Source organism: Chionomys nivalis, chromosome 7 (assembly GCF_950005125.1).
Source record: "Chionomys nivalis chromosome 7, mChiNiv1.1, whole genome shotgun sequence".
NCBI lineage: Eukaryota > Metazoa > Chordata > Mammalia > Rodentia > Cricetidae > Chionomys > Chionomys nivalis.
The window spans coordinates 87,203,483-87,216,901 of NC_080092.1; the positions used below are offsets into that span (position 1 = coordinate 87,203,483).

The following is a 13,419-nucleotide window of genomic DNA, read 5'->3' on the forward strand; positions in this document are numbered from 1 at the left end:
GCCCAGCCTAGACTAACAAACTACACACAGTGAGACTCCATCTCAAAATAAAACAAGATAAAGTAAAATAAAAGAAACAAAAACAGGAGAAAATGAAAAGCAAGAAAACACGATGGAGGCTGGGAAGGCGGGGAAGTTGGGAAAGCGCTGGCCTTGCGAACAGGACCCCCCCCCCCCAACAGAGCAAAGAATCCAGCTACTCCTGGCCATTGGTCCATGTGAGGCTTCAGCCGTGGAACAGACAGAACACCTTGGTTCTGACACCAGAGGCAGCAGAAAGTCCCTTAGGGCTATGTTTATTCTACTGGCTTGTGGCCTGTCTCAGAAGATGAGATCTCACAGATGACTGAAGAGTGAAAATCAGTTTTATTTAATACAATACCTCTCAGGGGCCCTGCAACTGGGTGGCTGAGGCAAACAGGGAAGATGTTAGGTATGGATGTTCCAAGGCAAAATGGAGGCAGCTCCCATTCCCCCACTTACACCACCCTCGGAAAATACCCCGGGACCTCAGGAGACCGTTTCTTTAACAGGGAATAAATAAAGAAAAATTAGTGAGAAAAGTACACATTTCCTTTTACTACTAAAAAAAATACCATTAGCTGTAGCCAACTGTTTCTCCTCTTTAGGCCTTCGGCATGGGAGAGGAAAAGAAAGACCTGGAAAGCAGCAGCTTAAGGGTGTCTTTGCTCGCTCCAGGCTAGTCTTGGCATTGCCTGCCTGAGGCTTGTCTTCAAGGTTCCATCCACAAGCATTGCTCCCTGTCAGCTGTGCCCCCCACTCCCCTCGGTGAATGAAGCCACCGTACAGGGGACGAGGGACGCTCTCTGAGCAGCATTGTATACCTCCAAAGAACAAGGTCAGCCCAGAAGGAAAAAGAAAGGCAAAGAAAACAAAACAAAACAAAACCTACCCCCGAGTCCAGACCATTTGCTAAAAGTAACTGACTACAGGACAAAAACAGGCTTCTGTGCACATGAGAACAGGTGTGCACATGAGAACAGGCACACGAGAAAGCGCTTGGTCTCTCTGAGACACAGTATTTGAGCTTCAAAATATTTCAGCGGTTTGTTCGCCCCGAACCTCCTCTCCCTCTCCCAAATCGCAAGGATGATCTAGTTTGGAAGGACGGTCGGGCTAGTCACTAAACGGCGCCTCTGATTCTCTTTATACCCGACATTAACAAGGCAGGAGGACTTAAGATTGGGTGGCCTGGCCTCAAGAATCGCTATTTTCAGTGGGGGCGGGGCCGGCTCATAAGTAAGTGCACAGGACTCCTGGAACACGGAAATCGGCTGCTCTTCTTGGGTTATGGACGTCTTCCCAGGCATGTGCACCTGTCATGGTTGTCTTAAGTTCCATCAAGGGAGCCTTTCGTTTTCTGCAGGACAGAAGACAGGACAAGTTAGGTCACACCCTCAGTATTAGCAAGAGGTATAAATTGGAGCAGAACAGCTTAACGGAATTGGGATGTGGATCCTTGGGTATAGTACTTGCCTAGCAAGCCAGAGGACCTGGGCGCCATCACCAGCACCACATATGGTACGCATCTGTAATTTCAGCCCCAGGAGGTGGAGACAGGAGGATCTCAAGTTCAAAGTCCAGTTCTAGGTTAGCCTGGGATATATGAGATCTTGACTCAAACAAGCAAAACCACTGGAAGCTGTGCCACCATCCTCTGGGAACCCAACTTCTGTTCCCTCCACGCCTGCTCTGTAGGAGCTGCTGTCTCCACCCCTGCATTCTTGCTGCATCCAGCGTGGTGTCTATGGGCGCTGCACTGGGAGGAACCATCAAGTAAAGACAACCTCACATCTGGCTCTAGCTAGGACTTCAGGACCTAACAGAGATCCCTTCTCCAGGCTGCCTTTGTTTTTTTGTTTTTGAGAAACTCTATAGCCTGGGCCTATAGACAGAGACTCTCAGTGATTCTCTGGCCTGATCCTTCCCAGGGCTGGGATTGTAGGTGTGAGTCACCAGGCCATCTAAGGTCCTTTAGATCAGCCTTTATTAAAAAACTTGGCTAGGAGCCGGGTGGTGGTGGCGCATGCCTTTAATCCCGGCACTTGGGAGGCAGAGGTAGGCGGATTTCTGTGAGTTCGAAGCCATCCAGGTCTACAAGAGCTAGTTCCAGGACAGGCACGAAAGTACTGAGAAACCCTGTCTTGAAAAACCAAAACAACAAAAACAAAAACAAACAAAAACTTGGCTAGGTGTGGTGAAGCCCAGCACTCTACAGCTGGAAGAGGCAGGTGGATCTTTGTGAGTTCAAGGCCATCCCATTCTACACAGCCTGTAACTCCAGCTCTGAGGGAGCAGAACGCTACAGTTTTCTGGCTTCCAGCCTAATGAAAAATATGCTCACTCCAGGGTCAGGGGGATACCCTGCTTCAAAAGACTAGGCAGGTGGTGATAAGTGATACTTAATACCCTCTTAGCCTGCACACACACATACACACACACACACACATCCTTAAAAAGAAAGTTCTAGAGGGCTGCTGAAGTGGTTCGGTGGGTTGTGGTGTGTGCTGCCAAGGCTCATAAACTGAGTTCGATCCCAAGACCCTGAGGGTTGAAAGAGAACACCAGCTCCCAGAAGTTGTCCTTTGACTCTTATATGCCTGAGTATATTCACAAACACATAGTAAGAATTGAAGGAAAAAATTTTGGAGAAGAGTTGTGGTGACAATCACACAACAATACAAGTGCACTGCAGGCAACTGAACTCCCTTTTGTTTCTGTACTGCAGGGTAGGGACCTCCCACTGCTAGGCGTGGGCTCCATCACTGAGTCACACCCCAGTTCTCGACCGATATACTTTACAATAAAACAGCGATTAATTTTAGGTTGTATATGTTTTTACTATACTTAAAAAAAATTAAGGGGGACAAAAAAGCCAGGCATGGTGACAAATGCTCTCAGTCCAGCACTGGGGAATGTAAAGATCCTAAGAGCATCCTCAGCCATACAGACAGCTCCCAGCTAACCTGGGCTGTTTTATACGAGAGCCTGTCTCAGAACAACAACAAATAGAGCTCGGAATGGCAGCTTGAGTCACCCACTCACCTCCTGGTACCCAGACCCTTATCTGATCCAGCAATGCTCTCAATGCTGAAGAGGACGGTTCTGCCCCAAGGACTTCATATTCCATCTGTGATTTTGTGTGTGTGTGTGGACAATGTGTGCATATTCAGTTGTGTCAATGTGGACATGTGTGTGCTCTGGAGATCAGAAGACAGTCTTGGGTGGTCTCACCTTCCACTCTGTCTTTTACTGTTCACTGTTGCTAACTGGCCCGAAAACTTCTGGGGGTTCCTCACCTCCCATCTCTACAAAGGAATGCTGGGATTACAGATGCCTGGCTTTTAGACAGATTGTGGGAATCTGAATTCAGGAGCCACCTCACCGTGACCCTTTACCAATTCCTCATCAGCAGCATTGCTATGAAGTGGTTTGGAGGCAGCGAGGGCATCATGTACCACTGAGCAGAGAGGAGATAACAGAAGTGGTGTGAGCTGACTTGAAAGATTTTGTAAACTTGCTGGGTGAAAGGGCTGGCCATGCTGGGAGATGTGGGAGCAGAGGGTTCTTGAGAATGGAGAACCTGAGAGAACAGGAAGCATTGGGGTCCCCTGTTCTGAACCCTCTGTGGACACAGGACACCATGCTGCAAGTAGTACTCATAAAAGTGGGAGCAAAGGAGGATGGAACGGCTGCCTGACATCTTGGGGACCCGGTGACCAGACTGCCTGGCTTCCTGTGGGAAGCTGCGAGAGTCCCCATTTTGTTTTGCTGGGTCTGGGGCTTCTAGAACAGGATGCAGATCTGAGAGCCCAACTGGGAGGCCCAGACTCTAGCTCTTCCTTCGCCAGGATAGAACTGCGCACGTGGGCCAAGAAAGCCGTGTGACCCCAGGGGCTGGAGGCTTGCCAGCGCTGGCAGCTGCCTTCGGCCATTTCCTCCACTCTCCCAGGGAAGGGAGACGCGATCCTCACGTCCAGGCTTCTGTAGGCCCCAGACCAAGTCTGTCCCCAGACACCTCTGCTCTCTCTCTTTGGAGGCAAACAACACTCTGGGTAGTACAGGGGAACCGAGTCCATAGACAGGAAGGGCTGGGCCCACTAGGGCCCCAGCAACTGTGAAGTAAAGGTTAACATACCAGCCGTGAGGCCTGGCCTTGCTGTCAGCCACCCACACTTCAGCTGTGGAACTGCCCTTCTTTCTGCTCAGAATGTGGTGCCAAGAAACCCACAAAGGTCCTCTGGGTCCACCTCCTCCCCCAGACCACTAATTTCTACTTCTAGAGACCACCCAGAATGAGCACTTCCGGTCTACCAGGACAGTGCCGAGTGCTCACTTAATCCCCGCAGTATCCAGGTTGAAAGTCACTCAATTTACAGATGTGGAAATGGGGCTGGGCAGGATGGCACAAGCGTGGATACTCACACGAGTTCTGTTCCACAGAGGAGGGAATAGACTCTCAAATGTTGCCCCGATTGCATCATGTGCACCTCTGTATTCACACACACAACACACACTCATACATGCACACACACGTACATACACACTCACACACACGGAATCTTTTTAATGATGACTGATGGATAAACAGAATCTTACACACAGACTAAGCACTTAATTAGGGCAACTCAAAAGTTTGAATGCGGGTCTCCTAGGTTTTGGTTGTAAATGTTTCCCATGCATGTGTGGGTGGGGGCATCTCAGAGCCAAATAAAGAAACTCACAACCACAACCATGGTTGCCAGCACTTAAGGAAGAGACCTTTAGAGAAGATAAGTGGTTTCCTGTGATGGCTCGGGGTTCGCAAAGTATCCCCTTTAACCCCTAAGAAAACCCCAGTAGGCAGATGTCGTTGATGTCACCATCCCTTTCATCATCATCACCAATATTATAACCATCATTGTCACCACCATCATCATCACCATCATCATCACCATCCCTGTCACCACCATCATTATCAACATCACCGTAACAACCATCATGATCACCACATCTACTATTTAGGCTTGAGGAAAGTCACCCACAAGCAAGCTATAGAACTGGAACCCCACTCTCCAGCACTTCAACCCCACTCCTGGGCAGGTCCTATCACAGCCCAGCCCCCTGCTGGCCCTGGGGAGGAGGGAAGGGCGCCCTAACTGGCATTGTCTTGTTCCCGACCCCTGAGTGTCAGGGTTCTTTCTAAAATCTAGAGACCTTCACAGGTCCAGATTCACTTCTTTAAGTACAGGCTGTTCTCTTCCATGTTATCTGTCTGCATGGGCCACAAACACAATTTATAAACAAGGCAAAAATGGCAGAGGAAAAATGAAGTCAGAATGTGCCATTAAAGCAAGTCAAACAATACCAAGTTAGTCGCTGGCTAAGTGGCTGTCTCATTGTCCAGATATTTCCTCCAATATGTTTTCAGAAGCAAGGGCAGTTAAACAAGAGGGGAATGATCGCCAGGTTTGATTTCAGGAAGGAAGCCCCTCCCATTTCCCTGCTGGGCAATTCTGTTCATTTTCTTCTGGCTGCCCGTGGCTGCTTATTAGGGAAACTGCCTACTTCTTTCGTAAACAAAATCTATTTGCTTTAAGATTCAAAATTCATTTCTCAACGGCTGGGAACCCCTGAGTTCCCGCCAAACGACTTTATTATTTTGGGGGTAGGACTTGGCCTGAGCATTTGGAACACCCTGGGATCAGAGGAGACTCTGAGGGAAAGCCACTCCCCCACTGGTCTAGAGTTCAGAGCCTTTGTCCAGAGAGGACCTTTTGGTGGAAGACAAAGTAACTGAGTTGGTTCTGCAGGGTCTGTCAAGCTGCAGCCCTGCCTTGGGTGGCCACAGATACATGCAGACATGCAGACAGCCAGAGAATGGGTTTTTATTAGGGTCCCACACTGCTTATGGAACAAAGCTGACATTCAACTCTTGTGGAACCGTCTTGCAACTTCTACTATTATTATTATTGCTGCTGCTGCTGTTGTTGTTTTTCGAGACAGGGTTTCTCTTTGTAGCCCTGGCTGTCCTGGAACTCACTCTGTAGACCAGGCTGGCCTCGATCTCACAGAGACCTGCCCGTCTCTGCCTCCTGAGTGCTGAGATTAAAGGTGTGCACCACCACTGCCGCCCGGTGTCAGTCATTTCTTGACACTGAAGGCAGAGCACAGGTTTTTAGAGACTTGGGCTCTGTCCTTGGCTCTGTGTGATTCTGGGCAAACTGTTTTATCAAGCCAGGCCTCCATTTCTTCATCTATAGAACACGCCTGTTTGGCCCTTCCCAATGCAATAGCGCTTCCAGAAGCCTAGGTGGGTGCAGGATAGAAAAAGCCGTCGATTTCTTTCCTCTTTTCCTCAAACGGATACCTTTTCTCCACACAAAGAATACCAGCGCCTTCCTGTCTGTCACAAGCATAATGAACTCTGTTTAACAAGAATTCAGACCAGCAAAACAAAGGAAGCCAGGGGCCCACTGAAGGCTGCAGAAGTCTTGCTGGAAGTTTCTCCCAGACCCAAAAGATCAATTCAGAGGCAAGTTCCTCGTATTTGAAGATAATGGCTCCTCCGGTAACCCCTGTACTGCTGGGTGCCCACAGAGGGACTGGGAACCGGAAGGCAGTGGTTTCTGCGTGAATTGAATTTAAATGCCTCTCCCTCCCTCCCTGCTTCCTTTCTTGTGTGTTCCTCTGTGTCTATGTGTGTGCATGTTCCGATGTGAGTGCATGCATATTCACATGTATGTTCTGTGTATGTAGAGGCCAGAGGTCAATCTCAGGTGCCATTCCTTAAGCACTGTTCATCTTTCTCCTTTCCTTTCCTCTCTCCTTTCCCCTCTCCTCTCTTCTCCTTTCTTTCCACAGGGTCTCTCAACTGGCCTCAAACTCACCTAGACTGGCTGGTCGGAAAGCTCCAAGGATCTAGCTGCCTGTCTCTACCTCTCCAGGTCTGGCATTACGGGTGTGAGTCCCTACACCTGAGTTTTTCACTTTGCGTTCTAGGATTAAACTCAGATTCTTGTGTAAACACTTTATTAACTGAGCTGTCTCCCCAGCTCCTCCTCTCTTCTCTCTTTCTCTCTCCTCTCCCTCCTCCTCCCTCTCTCATCAGGGACTTAATATGTAGCCCAAACTGGCCTTGAACCCAAGCTCCTCTTTCAAGCTTTGCGTCACTATGCCTGGGCCTGTTGTCTTGTAAAAAGAGCAGTAAGATTCCCAAGCATGCTGGAGGATTCCCAGGATCCCTCTCCCTATATCGGGTGAGCCGTGATGGGGTAACCTGGGGCCGAGGAGCAATCGTGGAGCTGGTTTAGACCAGAGCTCTCAACCAGGCCGTGCTAGAACGACGTGGTGGGAGAATTAGTGGAGAGCGGACCCTGGGCAAGTTGGGAAATAGTTCAGGGTTCTGTAGAGCCCTTTTGTGAACAACAACAAAGACACTCTGCGGTCCAGGCTGTCCTGCAAAGTCACTCTGCAGTCTCAGATGGCCTGGAACTCCACAACAAGTGTCCGTGCACGATTCACGCACGAGCTACTAGCTGGCCCCACGGAGCATTTTAACACGGTGTGAAGTGTGTACTTACAGAATATCTGCTTTCCACGCAATCTGCAAAACAAAGACAGCAGAATGGTAAGTGTGCAGGACCCAGCGCAGCTTCACACTGGAGCTGCTGCTGGGGCTGTGCAAGGCTGGTGGGGGGGGGGGGGCACTCAGGCCATTGCTGATGGTCTTTTGTTCCTAGACAAGCTCCTGGGGATGGTCTGGGCCATGTGACAGTCTCGCAGAGTCCCTGGAATCTTCTTTGTCTTTTTTGTTTGCTTGCTTTGCTATTTTGAAGCAGGGTCTCATGTAGCTCTGGCCTCTAACTCACTGTGTAGTCCAGGATAACCTTGAGCTTTCTGCCTCATCCCACTCAGGACTGGGATTACTGGCATGAACCAGTGAGAACCAGTGAACCATCACACAGATCATGGGCCTGAGGGTGAAGTACAGAGTCTGATGAGTAAGTCTACCAATTACCCAACTACACCTCCACCCTCCACATTTGACTTTTTTTTTTTTTTTTTGGAGACAGGGTTTTTCTGTGTAACAGTCCTAGCTGTCCTGGAACTCACTTTGTAGACCAGGCTGGCCTTAAACTCCACAGAGAACCAGCTGCGTCTGCCTCCCAAGTACTGGGATTAAAGGCATGCACCACCACTCCCAGCTTGACTTTTTTTTTTTAAAGACAGAATTCACTATATAACTCTGGCTGTCTTGAAACACTCTGTGTAGACCAGGCTATCCTAAAACTCACAGAAACCCACCTGCCTGTGCCTTTGAAGTGCTAGGATTAAAGGTCTAGAGCACTATGCCTAGCTTCTCATTTGACATTTTAAAGTTATTATTTGTTTGCTGATTGGTTGGTTTGTTGGTTTTTCAAGACAGGGTTTCTCTGTGTAGCCTAAAACTTGCTCTGTAGACCAGGCTGGCCTCAAATTCACAGAGATCCACCTGCTTCTGCCTCCCGAGTGCTGGGATTAAAGGTGTGGGCCACCACCGCCCAGCATTGAGAGAGTATTTGAAAGTTCTCTAAATCATAAACGTTCTACATAAAAGGACACGGTAGGAAATGTCACAGGCCCTGTCATAACTTTCCCTGACCCTCCCCAGTGTGTTCTGCTCAGACCACTGCTGAGGAAGAGTGGGAGTGGCCAACAGTGCCTGGAGGGTGAGAGCAGAGATCACTTTTATTTGCAACTTTCTAATTTCCTATTTTTATCTACTAATTAAAAAATAACATTAGCCTTGTCTCAAAAAAAAAAAAAAACAAAACAAAAAACAAATACCCTCTCAAACACAATTGTCCATAGCTACATCATCGAGTTAAGTGGTTATACAACTGATTACTGACTTTAAAAAGTTAGGTTCTGGAGCTGGAAAGATGGCTCAGGGGTTAAGAACACTGGCTGCTCTTCCAGAGAACCAAGGTTTGATTCCCAGCACCTATATGGTGGCTCACAACTGCCTATAACTTTAGTCCCAGGGTATTCAACAACCTCTTCTGGCCTCCTCAGGCACCAGACACAGATGGTACACAGACAGACATATAAAGAGAACACCCATACTCAAAAACTAAAAGAAAAAAAAGATCCCTTCCAGGTTTGTGCTGTTTTAATAATGCCACCAATATCCTCTCTGGCAGCAGAGCTATTCCCCAGTTATTTCTGTTTGTCTGTTCACTTCCAGGAGTGAGCTTGGAGGACCAGGAGGTGAGAGGGTGGCTCAGGCTCTTGACATCAAGCCCAATCTGCCTGAAGGGGAGGACCACTATGTCCTTTTTCCCAAGTGAGATTCATTTTGACTCATCCTTTTGCCAAAATGCACACTGTACCTGGCTGCCTGGCCAGACCTCCATTGTATAGATAGATGGCCTTTGCTAAAAGTCTGGAAGTGGAGAGAAAGGCCAAGGAGACCTGGAAACTATGTGTAAACATAGCACCATTGCCTTCATTAGTGAGAGGTGTGTTTCACCACAAGATGGAGGTTGGGGGGAGATAATTTGCCTCTTTGCACAAACCAGCCCTGCACCTGTCCCAGAGACTTTGTTGGAGCCCATTCTCCAGACAGCACACTGAGGACATGGGTTTGTGGAAACAGCAGCAATGAAGGACCTCATCTACTGTCTTGGGAAGAGATCCCATGTGGTGCTGGAGGGGGGTGGCTACCCTTCCAGGTGGTAGAGGTTCACAGTGGGAAGGTCAAGGACAAGGGTGTGGCTCAGCTGGCAAAGTGCTGGCTTGCCTAGAATGCTCAGAGCTCTGAGTTTGATCCCCCCAGTATCATATAAACTGGTGTGGCAACACAGACCTGCAACGCCTGGTACTAGAGAGGTGGAGGCAAGAAGGTCAGAAGTCCAAGGTCATCCTCAGCTACGTAGTGAGTTCAAGGCTAACCAGGTATATAGGAGACCTTTGTCTCTGAGAAAGATAGAGAGAAAGAAACAAGACAGACAGACAGACAGACAAACAGAAACAAGAAAATCTTAAAAACAAAAACCCTGAGCCATGTATGGCGGCTCACTCCTGTAAATCCAGCACTCAGGATTTGAAGGCACAAAGTTATCAGGAGTTCCAGACTCTGTCTCAAAACAACGAAGAGTTTGAGTCCAGCCTGGTCTACAGGAGCTAGTTCCAGGACAGGCTCTAAAGCTATAGAGAAATCCAGTCTCAAAAAACCAAAACCAAACAAACAACAAATAAAAACCTGCTCTCCTAAGTCTACCTGCCCTTGAACCCTGTCTTATAATACTTCATCATTCCCCATCAGAGGGGACAGGAACATCTCTACCTAAGGAGCCCTCTTCTAGCCTAGCTAGGCCAAAGGTAGGCGACCTCTGGTAAACATCTAGGTCAGCCCAGGCACCAGTCAGTCATCACGTCAGCCCCCACACACGGAGGGAAGCCATGACAGCACCTCCCGTCCCAGGGCCACCCAGCAGCAGAGCCCCATGCTCTGCCATCTCCTGCCCAACCCGCGTTTTCTGAAATCAGACAAAAGCGTGAAATGCTAATCTCCATATCTGGGCTCACTGGTTAAGAGCGCTGACTGCTCTTGCAGAGGACCCAGGTTCGGGTCTCAGCACCGTCATGGAAGCTCACAACCACCTGTAACTCTAGTTCCAGGGGATTTGACTTGGTCTTCTGGCCTCTGTGGGTGCCAGGGACCCACACGGCACACAGACGTATACGAAGGGTGAAGTACCCCATACACTTATAATTTTTTTTTTAATTTAGAGTGAAAAATAACTTTTACAACCCTCCAAGTTTAAGCTTGCGTCTAAGCTAGTAGGAAAAGGCCTGGGAATGCGGCTCAGTGGCAGAGTGGGCGCTTAGCAGACAGGAGGCCCTGGGTTTCTCCCCAGTACCACTCAATAGATAGATGAGGAAACAAACGGGTCATAGTGGAGGGTGAGCGTTGTCGGCCCCATTCCTCTAAGAAAACTGAAGACTAAACACAAAATCAAAAAGAATGCAGATTACTAAGCATAGTTTCTCAGCTTGTCCTGGCAGCAGCCAGTTCATAATCTCTCCTCTCCTTTGCCCCCCAGCCCTCTTAGTTGTTTTGAGACAGGGTTTCATTGTGTAGTCTTGACTGTCTTGGAACTCGATCTGTGTGATATGTAGATCAGGCTGGCCTCAAACTCAGGAGATCTGCCAGCACGGCCTCCTGAGTGCTGAGACTAAAGGCTGGATCAATCCTTAAAGTGACTACACCCCCACACGTCCAGGTGGACAGGTCTAGAGGGGCCAAGGCTGAGGAAACAATCTCCACTTCCAAAAGGCAGGAACTTGAAACTATTTTATTTATTTACTTATTTATTGGTTTAGTGGCCCTGATTGGCCTGGAACTTTTTTTTTAATAGACCAGGCTGGACTTGAACTCACAGAGCTCTGCCTGCCTCTGCCTCCTGAGTGCTGGGATTAAAAGTGTGTATCATCTTATTTATTTATTTTTATTACATTTATTTATAATGGGGGGTGTGAGGTGCACATGCCACAAGGCTCATTTGGAGGTCAGAGGACAACTTTCAGGACTCAGTTTCCCCTTCTTCATGTGACACACAGAGTTTGAACTCAGGTTGTCAGGCTTGGGGATAAGTGTCTTTTACCCATGAAGCCATCTTGCCAGTGCAACCTCGAGACTTTTGGAATGCTATGATTAGAAAAGAGCTGGAAATTGTTGGCTCAGTCCCCTTATCTGACAGATAAAAAAAGCTGAGTTTGGCCAACTGACAGGGTAGAATGGTGATGACCAAGGGCTGGTGCAGGCAGCCGGGTGGGGGTGGAGTTATTGGTTAAAGTGCAGGAAAAACGGAAAGATTCTGAAGATGCCTGGTGGGAATCTTGACTGCCTAACAGTGTGAAAAGACTTGAGGACACGAAATCAGCCACCTAGATGTTTGAAAATGGTTAAAATATTAAGTTTTCTGTACATTTTTACAATACAAGGAAAGAAGGTAAGCTTAGAATCCAAAGCCAAGATTGCAGACACCATGTGCCTCCCAGGGCCCACAAACTCCCTCCTGCCTCTTGGTGACGCCCCTCCTCCCCAGTCTCTCCAAGGCCCCCTTCCCTGGACTGCTCCTTGGAGGCAGCCCTGTCTATGCCCTTCTTCTTATCTAGGGGAGTGGCCTTCCTTTGAATTTCTCAGGGGAAAAGGGTTTTAAGAGCCAAAACCACGCCCTATGAGCCATTTCCCAAAACAGTCACTGGTTGGAAGACAGTAGGGAATGACTGAGGGGGATGTCTGCTAAGACCCAGCCCTGGTATGTGTGAAGAGGGGGTGTCTGCTAAGACCCAGCCCTGGTATGTGTGAGGGGGGATGTCTGCTAAGACCCAGCCTTGGTATGTGTGTGGGGGGGTGTCTGCTAAGACCCATCCCAACACCAGCCAGCTACAGGCTGCCCATACCCACCTTCCTTCTGTGTCACCCTCTGCGGACACACGGTGTTTCTGGATTTCTCTCTCAGCATGCCTGGCTAATCACTCCAGGATGCTTGGGGAAGAAGAGAAACCCAAGGAGCAAGACCTCTGTGGCACAATTACACCACCCACAGACTGGCACTCTAAGTCCCCAGGCCAGCCCTGTGTGGTTAGAAATGCAAATTCTTCCACCTAAAGGAGAGTGGACTGGGAAATCTGAGTTTTAACAAATATTGAGAACCTAAAATCTAGTCCATCCCTCATTTTACAGACAAGGTGACTATGTTGGTTAGTTTTATATCAACTTGGCACAAGCTAGAGCATTTGGGAAGAGGGACTCTCGGCTGAGAAAACACTTCCATTAGATTAAGCACTTTGATTAATGCTTGATGTGGGGAACCCAGCCCAACTGTGGGTGGTGTCAACCCTAGGCAGGTAGTTCTGGGTTCTATAAGAAAGGCAAAGCTGGGTGGTAGTGGCTCATGCCTTTAATCCCAACACTTGGGAGGCAGGGGCAGAAGGATGGTTTGCCCCAGATAACTACCTTCCTATAGTCTGCTTTCCTTGGAAGACTAAAGCTCTGTTTTATTTTTCTTGTCTATCTCATTTTCTTTCCTTTTCTTTTTAAATTAATTTTTTAAAAACTTTACATGTATGGGTATTTTGCCTGCATGTATGTCTGTGTACTACATGTATTCCTGGTGCCTCTGGAGGCCAGAAGAGGGTGTCGGATCCCTCGGAACTAGACTTACAAAAGGCTGTGAGCCTCCATCAAGTGCTAGAAACCAAAGCCTATCTTCTGCAGGAGCAACCAGTGTTCTTAACCGCCGAGTGGTCTCTCCAGTCCCTATTCTTTCCTCTCTTTTTCCTTTTCCCTCCCTCCATCTTTTAAAGACAGCTTTTATATAGTCCTGACTATTGTAGAACCTGATATGTAGGCAACAGTGACCTACA

General features: G+C 48.4%; 1 protein-coding gene across 4 annotated transcripts in view; it reads right to left on the reverse strand.

The window, feature by feature from the left end:
* Window positions 1–347: 347 nt before the first annotated feature.
* The window catches only part of Pecam1 (platelet and endothelial cell adhesion molecule 1), a 60,087-nt gene continuing 47,015 nt past the window's right edge, over window positions 348–13,419 (reverse strand). For 2 of the 4 annotated variants that reach the window (XM_057775357.1, XM_057775355.1), the window contains 2 exons: window positions 7,584–7,606; window positions 348–1,381 (listed from right to left, as the gene is read on the reverse strand). In XM_057775357.1, coding sequence (XP_057631340.1) covers window positions 1,352–1,381; window positions 7,584–7,606 — 53 coding nt within the window. In that variant the 3' untranslated portion in view covers window positions 348–1,351. The remainder of the gene's footprint in view (window positions 1,382–7,583; window positions 7,607–13,419) is intronic. The other 2 variants (XM_057775358.1, XM_057775356.1) reach the window with 1 other exon arrangement.